Source organism: Nerophis lumbriciformis, linkage group LG05 (genome assembly GCF_033978685.3).
Source record: "Nerophis lumbriciformis linkage group LG05, RoL_Nlum_v2.1, whole genome shotgun sequence".
Lineage (NCBI taxonomy): Eukaryota > Metazoa > Chordata > Actinopteri > Syngnathiformes > Syngnathidae > Nerophis > Nerophis lumbriciformis.
In genome coordinates this window covers 41,251,160-41,260,332 of record NC_084552.2, presented here as the reverse complement: position 1 = coordinate 41,260,332, position 9,173 = coordinate 41,251,160, and the positions used below count along the sequence as shown (strand labels likewise).

Below are 9,173 nucleotides of genomic sequence, written 5' to 3'. Positions count from 1 at the left end.
GACTAAACAGATCTCCACTCAAGCAATATGGTCATGGTACGATTGCTATTTTGGGGTAATTTGTCATTAAATAGAGGTACTGTGTCTGAATTGAACAATTATACACATTTTAAGAGGTATAGGAAGTATTATTTGACCCTTTGGTAAGCTACTCAAAATCAGGTGATGAGCTACTGGTAGCCAACAAGCTACCGTACTCTGGCTTACAGTATTTTATTGAGTGTATGAAATATGTATTTATATTCCTGACATATTATCAGAGTTAATGGCATGGCTTGTTGCACTGCATGTTTGCCTCATTCCTCAAAACACAAACATTTCCTCGCTTCTTCCAACTCTAGCTTGCAAGCATGGCCAATGAAATGTTTGAAATGCTCAATCGCGTGTTTGTGAGAGAGTGTGTGTGAGAGTGTGTATGAGTGTGTGTGAATGCCAACAGTTTTATTTGTGATAAAACTATGCTTTAAAAAAGTTTTGAGTTACGATGCAGGGCTTTCTAAAAATCAGTGAGTATTCAACCTAAAGCATGTACAAGAAGCTACTGTATAAACAAACACTGTCCTGTTGTGTTTGTTGTTTGTTTTTATGTTGTTATGTGTCGTGCGTGACAATAGAGTTGTCTTTTGTTTCTGTCGCGCTACGTCACCTCATCGTACAGTTAACTGTTTTACTGTTTGTGCTTGTCTATGACCGAGTACAAGGGCCGCACCGAAAAAATAGTAATGTAAAAAATATTTTATCCCATAACCGTATGTTTATTCTCGTTGGATTACAACTTTTTTGTCTTGAAAGACATTTTTTTCTATAATCTTATGCAATCTCGCAACTTTTTTCCTCGTAAAACATCATGGCTTTATCTTTGCCATAACTTCGTCGTTCGACATTTTTCATAACAACGTTAATCGTGCAACTTTATAACTTTTTCCTTGCAAATACAATATCACGTCAGCTGGGGGGGGGGTCCTCTCCAAGGTTTCTCATAGTCAATCACATTGACATCCCACTGGGTTGTGAGTTTTTCCTTGCCCTTATGTGGGATCTGAACCGAGGATGCCGTTGTGGCTTGTGCAGCCCTTTGAGACACTTGTGATTTCGGGCTATATAAATAAACATTGATTGATTGACATTTAATTATTCATTGTATTGTTACAATTTTAACACTGTCTTCAGGCTCATTTGAATACAACTTTTGCCTTTAAAGATTTCACGACATCGTCTGATGGTTTTTGTTCTCATAACATTACAATATTTTTGTAATGTTACAACATTTTATTGTATGTCTTAATTGCTATGAGTTTACAGTGGAACCTCGTTTTACAAACGTAATTAGTTCTTGAACATGGTTTGTACACTGAAAAGTTCATATAGTGAGGCAGAGTTACCCATAAGAATCAATGGAAAACATGAATATTTGGTTGTAGCCTCGACAAAATCCCTAGTTTACTAAAAAAAAATGCACACTTTGACGACACTATAATGTGTGTGTGTGTATGTTAGTGAATATATATATATATATATATATATATATATATATATATATATATATATATATATATATATATATATATATATATATATATATATATACAAAAAAAAAATATATATATATATACAAATATATATATATATATATATATATATATATATATGTGTGTGTATGTGTATGTATATATATTTCATTTCGGCCGCCTGTACCCGGGATCTTGTCCTTTCAGTCATAACCCAAAGCTCATGACCATAGGTGAGGATGGGAACGTAGAGCGACCGGTAAATTGAGAGCTTTGCCTTCCAGCCGAAATGAGTTTCCTCCGCCGGGTGGCGGGGCTCTCCTTAGAGATAGGGTGAGAAGCTCTGCCATCCGGGAGGAGCTCAAAGTAAAGCCGCTGCTCCTCCACATCGAGAGGAGCCAGATGAGGTGGTTTGGGCATCTGGTCAGGATCCCACCCGAACGCCTCCATAGGGAGGTGTTTAGGGCACGTCCAACCGGTAGGAGGCCACGGGGAAGACCCAGGACACGTTGGGAAGACTATGTCTCCCGGCTGGCCTGGGAACGCCTCGGGATCCCCCGGGAGGAGCTGGACGAAGTGGCTGGGGAGAGGGAAGTCTGGGCTTCCCTGCTTAGGCTGCTGCCCCCGCGACCCAACCTCGGATAAGCGGAAGAAGATGGATGTATATATATATGTATATATATATATATATATATATATATATATATATATATATATATATATATGTGTACATGTATATATATATATGTATATATGTGTGTATATATGTACTGTATATATCAAACAACATACTGTAAGTAGGTAATGGCTCAACAATCAATTTTTTATACAAACAACACGACATTACAGCAAGCTATATATCAACACGCACACTAAAGCAAAAGTATCATTGGTGCACTCCAAATCGCTGACAAACATTTAGCCAAAATAACAAACAAATAAAAGATAATAATTTTACCATGGTTATTATTATTTGTGACATTTGTTGAACACTGGGGGAGTTTCAGAGTGGTAAAAGAGCAGTGGCTTCACCATACAGTCCTACCTAACCCCTCTGGCAAAGTCAGCAACCACATAAACAACCTTCTTTTTCATAATGGTTGCAATTGTGGACTCGTTTCGTGAAGTGATGTGAAGGAGCCGCCAGCCGTCAGCTAACTAGCTAAAACACAACCTCAAAGCAGTTGTCTGGCAACCCGAATCTATACAGCAAGACTGTGAGAGCTAGCACACATTTAAAATGTTTCTGATGACACAAAGTGATCTCTTAGACAGGCTCAAACAGCTCTGACCGGGGCAAGGTACAACAATTGTGGGTTAGGGTTAAAATGCACTGAATGCAGCTTTCGTATGCTGGGACATGGGTCACACACAGAGGCATAATTGGCGCGATTTGCAAACCGAAAAGGTCGCAAATAGGGATGTTTATAAATTATGGTTCCACTGTACGTTTGTCATGAAACATCCTCCGACGTTTTCTCTTGTAACATTACTCCTTTATTTACGTAACCGTGTGACTTTTTGTTGTTATGGCGACGCTCTTGTAAGATTATAGTTTTTGTCTTGAAAATATAATTGTTGTACTTTTTACATCACTCTTATCGTATACACTGTATATTAGGGTTGTACGGTATACCGGTATTGGTATAGTACCACGATACTAATGAACATTTCCGGTACGATACCGTCTCTAAAACGTACCGGTCCCGCGCCCGCGTCCAAGTCACGTCGTGACATTGCTGGTTTACGAGCAGAGGAGCATGTTCGGCAGCACACAATCACAGAGTACTTACAAGCAGACACAGTGTGTAGACAGAAAAGGGAGAATGGACACATTTTGGTGTAAAAACTAAAGATAAAGGTGAAGTTATAACACTGAAACGCCCTCAGGAAGATGTGCTTTAAGACATGGCTAGTTAGCTAGCGGCTAACGTCCATCCGCCGTCTGCAGTGTTTTAGCTACTTCTAAATCACTAATCCTCGCCTCCATGGTGACAAATAAAGTAAGTTTCTTACAAGTATCATCCCTGCAGGACGAGGAATAGCTAAACATGCTTCACTACACACCGTAGCTCACCGGCATCAAAAGGTAAACAAACTCCATCTACACCTGACATCCACTGTGATGATATTGAGTACAGGCACGTATCTAGTCGATACTACTATGATTACGTCGATATTTTTTGGCATCATATCATCTTCTTTATTTTTTTTTAAATGTATATTATGTTTATTAACTCAGGAAATATGTCCCTGGATACATGAGGACTTTGAACATGACCAATGTATGATCCTGTAACGACTTGGTATCAGATTGATACCCAAATTGGTGGTATCATCCAAAACTAATGTGAAGTATCAAACAACAGAAAAATAAGTGATTATTACATTTTAACAGAAGTGTAGACAGAACATGTTAAAAGAGAAAGTAAGCAGATATTTACAGTAAATGAACAAGTAGATTAATAATTAATTGTCTACCACTTGTCCTTAATAATGTTGACAAAATAATAGAATGATAAATGATACAATATGTTACTGCATGTCAGCAGTCTAATTAGGAGCCTTTGTTTGTTTACTTACTACTAAAAGACAAGTTGTCTAGTATGTTCACTATCTTATTTAAGGACTTAACTGCAATAAGAAACATATGTTTAATGTACCCTAAGATGTTTTGTTAAAATAAAGCCAATAATGCAGTTTTTTTGTGTTACCCTTTATTTAGAAAAGTACCGAAATAATTTTAGTACCGGTACCAAAATATTGGTATCGTTACAACACTACTGTGTATATACTGTAGTTTTGTCTTCAGTGTGGCCCTGATGCTAATTTGTAGTTGTCCCATTGATATGTTCCAGTGTGATGCATTTTATGTATAAAGCATAGCGTCTTGTAACTTTAAGTGTGGGATGCATTCAAATTGATTTTTTTTCACCCAAGCAAAATGTATCCAATTTGTAAATTTTATTCCCATTCTTAAAGTTAAGTCAGTCATTTATGAAAGTATATGTTGTTTATCTTTAATGCTGTGTACGGAACTTCTTGTTGAATTGTTCAGTATTGTCAAATTGGATTGTGTTGTCCCCATCTTCAATGTGTCCTGACTGTATGGAGGGTCCCACATCTTGATTGGGGGACACCCCTCCCCCAAAACTAATTCTCCTTTAACACACCGTATTTCTCGCACCTGCAGGTGATCGAGTTTGACGACGGCTCTGGTTCGGTTCTACGCATCCAGCCACTTCGTACACCTCGCGACGAAGCCATCTACGAATGTGTTGCCTCCAACAGCGTTGGCGAGACGAGCGCCACCACACGCCTCACTGTTTTACGCGGTAGGTCGTGGTTTTCATGTCATATAGAGGATCTTTGTCTAGCGTTTTTTGTAGTCTGATTTGAAAGACCAAAAAATAAAACACTGCAGGCTAAAGAATAGACGTCTATTTGCATAATTTAACTGGCACGTTAATTATTGTGCCAGTGTGTATGCAAATGACTTGAATCGAGAGAGAAACTTAGTCGACAGCTAATGGACTTATCAAAGTTACGTAACATGAGCTATCTAATGCGTGGCTATTCAACGAAATTATTCTGGGAGTCCGGACTAAAAAAAGGGACAAATTCAGCTAAAAGGAATTCAAAAGTCTGTAGTAGCTTTTTGCTCCAAAATTGACTAAATATCAGCAAATGGTAATTGAAGTTTTGTGCGCAAAAATGTTGATTATATACTGCCGTCAAAGGCAAATACAGTACAGGCAGTTCAAAAGGCTTGTCATATCTGGCTAAAACACGCTAAGTGGCGCTTTTGCGGGGGGTGGGGGGAGGCTGCCTGAGTGAAGTGCGCTCCATTGGCAGTGCGGCACAATTACACAACATGGCAAATGAGCTCCTATTAAGAGGAGCTAGCAGCTTCTATACGACACAAGAAGACAGGTTGCCGGCCCTTTTTATTCGTCGCTCGCATCCTCTCAAGCTGGCGGGCTTATCTCCCCAAGCGAGCCAACAAAAAGCCCCTTGGGCCCGATTTGAGAGAGAAAAGGTCTACATTGCAGCTACCTCCTGTTTACCACCCTGCACAATGTTTTGCAATTTATAACTGAGGGTATGTGCTCAGGATGCGCTGCACTAGCATTAGCATCTGTATTGTAGTTCCCATTTCCATGCTTTATTTCTTGATGCTGCATTTTTCTTTAAAAAATACATGTCGGAATTTTATCTTACTACAAGAAATGCAAAGCATGACAAAGCCAAGATGCACCGGCATTGCCTGAACATGATTGCATCCAATCAGGTTGCCATAGTCTATATGCTATAATACTCTAAGAGGGCACATTTGCATGCTAAACTGTTTTAATATTAGAAAGAAAAAGCAAAATAACCTCAAAAATGGACCAGTAAAAGTTTGGAAAATTGTTAGAAAATAATGTGAAAGGCAACTAAAGTGTTAGGTTTTTGCATAAAGAGCTGCAAAAAAATCCTATAAAGGTGCAAAAAAATATGCTCGAAAGGAACAAAAAAATTAACAAGAGAATGCAAATAAATAAAAGAACAATACACAAAATAGAAGTACATTTTGTGTAAATGATAAAGCTAATAAATCTTTTTTTTAAATAACTAAAGTATAACAAATTACTTTTGTCGTTTATTACTTCTAATTGGTTACAGACTTGACCGTGACAAATACATTTTCGCAAAGTAGGAATCTTACTTATAATTGAAATATTCCATAGACCATAAAAAATAGTTTTCAACCTTCTGTATGTTTTTAATATTAGATCATTCAAATCATGAAATAACACCCACATAGTCACGTTTACACTCATTTACATAATAATATTATACAATATTTATTAATATTGTATCCTTGAGTGCGTTTGACTTGCAGATAGCCGGAGGATCGTCCAATAGGGTCATTGCTATGGCCGTCGTTGAGAAATTATTGAGTGTAATTTCTCTTTGTAAACACTAGGCTCTTAGTTCTGAAACCCTGGGCGCGTGTTTCTCTGCTAAAAGTTGGTCAATTTCCTCATCGCAGCGAAGATAGTCCTGTGTCAGCTGTGTTGTTCTCGCTGTTTTTGTTTTGATATCACTTACATCAAATGCTCCCCAATGTAGAGATGTGTTACTGATGAGGCAGGAGTTGAAGATGAAGTGCTTCGACAGTTTTACTCTCCACTTAATGGAACATAACTGCTCCCTCAGCATATCCTATGCACCTTCCTAACCGGACGTTGCCCTTGGTGAATACTGTATCTCTCTATGTACATCTACAGGTATTGTGATCACCACAACGTAATACTAGAATATAAGACATATACTGCAATAAATATAAGACATAAATAAGACTTAATTTAGGCCATAATACATAAAATATGCTGGAAAAAAATCCTGAAGAAATAACAGAATTAATTTAAATGTCTTATGCAGGAACTACAAAATAACTGATCAATTAAATTAAATTAAAATGTATTTTAAAATAAAAAGGTAAAATTATCCTGGAGAATGTAAACCGCTCTATTTGTGAGGGCAGCCTCTTGTATGCTGTTACTACAAGTTTGCCTTATACATTATGAAGCCGACCAAAAATACTAAAAATGGATAGTATCCATAAATGCATGTGGGAAAAGCAGAGAAAAACAATGTAATGTTGCACAAAAGCCTTCAAAACACACAATAAACCTCCTAAGGTCAAAGCTAGCTGAGCTTCCGGCTGGAATGATGTGTGCAGTGGGCTGTTGGAGTTCATGATTCAGGCATGATTAAGGATTTATATTGCATCCTCACACTCCCATTATGCTGTCAACAGCCATTTCCTGTGCACACACTCACACACAAACTTATGTCGCTGTGTACAAGTCGACAGTGGGGAGCGGAAAATGAGAAGCCGCTCTCCTGTGACGGAAAAACAGAATGCATCAATTCCATTTGTGAGAAGAGAAGTGAAGCAGTAGGATGATGGTGTAACGGTGCTGCCAAAAGCTGAATCGTCATTGCATATACAATAGAGGCGCCTCTGCATGGTCACTGATTATATTCAAAGACAATACTGCTAGTTTGTCAAGTTTACCAGCAAGGAAGCATAAGGTTCTTTGTTATCATAGCTAAATGTGCTGCACTATTTACAACCAAAACGAAAACAAAAAAGGAACAAAAGTATACAACAAAAAAAGTAATTAAAATGTAAGTAATATACAAAAATGGGTCCACAAAAATTTAAGAAAAAATGAAGCAAGTTTTGAAAAAAATAACTACAAAAAACAATTTAAAAAAAAACAGCTTTAGAATAAACTAAAGGAACTAAAGCAAAATATGACATATATACATATATATATATATATATATATATATATATATATATATATATATATATATATATATATATATATATATACATATATAGATACAAAACCAGTGAAGTTGGCGTGTTGTGTAATTCAAAAATAAAAAAAGAATACAATGATTTACAAATCTTTTTCAACTTCTTTTCAATTGAACAGAATGCAAAGACAAGATATTTAATGTTCGAACTTAAAAACATTTTTTTTTTTTGCAAATAATCATTAACTTAAAATTTAATGGCAGCAACACATTGCAAAAAAGTTGGCACAGGGGCATTTTTACCACTGTGGCCTTTTGACAACGTTTGGGAACTGAGGAGACCAATTTTTGAAGCTTTTCAGGTGGAATTCTTTCCCATTCTTGCTTAATGTACAGCTTTAGTTGTTCAACAGTCCTGGTTCTTCGCTGTCGTATTTTACGCTTCATAATGCGTCACACATTTTCTGGACTCTTTTACTATGAAGCCACCCTGTTGTAACACCCTGTAAGTTACCCATGCCTTGGGCACTAATGCACCCCATACCATCACAGATGCTGGCTTTTGAACTTTGCGTTCAGGTGGTTCTTTTCCTCTTTGTTCCGGGGGACACGACGTCCACAGTTTCCAAAAACAATTTAAAATGTGTACTGGTCAGATCACAGAACACTTTTCCACTTTGCATCAGTCCATCTCAGATGAGCTCGGGCCCAGCGAAGCCAGCAGCATTTCTGGGTGTTTTTGATGAATGGCTTTCACTTTGCATAGTAGAGTTTTAACTTGCACTTACAGATGTAACGACGAACTGTAGTTACTGACAGTGGTTTTCTGAAGTGTTCCTGAGCCCATGTGGTGATATCGTTTACACACTGATGTCGCTTTTTGATGCCGTACCACCTGAGGGATTGAAGGTCACGGGAATTCAATGTTGGTTTTGGACTTTGCCTCTTACAGTACGTGCAGTTATTTCTCTAGATTCTCTGAACCTTTTGATGATATTACAGACCTTAGATGGTGAAATTCTTAAATTCCTTGCAATAGCTCGATGAGAAATGTTGTTCTTAAACTGTTCGACAATTTGCTCACGCATTTGTTCACAAAGTGGTGACCCTCGCCCCATCCTTGTTTGTGAATGACTGAGTGTTTCATGGAAGCTGCTTTTATACCCAATCATGGCACCCACCTGTTCCCAATTAGCCTGTTCACCTGTGGGATGTTCCAAATAAGTGTTTGATGAGCATTCCTCAACTTTCTCAGTCTTTTTTGGCACTTGTGCCAGCTTTTTTGAAACATGTTGCAGGCATCAAATTCCAAATGAGCTAATATTTGCAAAAAATAACAAAGTTTAC

The 9,173-nt window shown here is 37.6% G+C and overlaps 1 protein-coding gene across 46 annotated transcripts in view; it reads left to right on the top strand.

The window, feature by feature from the left end:
* Positions 1-9,173, top strand: part of LOC133606391 (receptor-type tyrosine-protein phosphatase delta-like) — a 589,160-nt gene that overhangs the window by 480,553 nt on the left and 99,434 nt on the right. For all 46 annotated transcript variants that reach the window (XM_061960314.2, XM_061960281.2, XM_061960279.2 and 43 more), the window contains one exon: positions 4,702-4,843. In XM_061960314.2, coding sequence (XP_061816298.1) covers positions 4,702-4,843 — 142 coding nt within the window. The remainder of the gene's footprint in view (positions 1-4,701; positions 4,844-9,173) is intronic.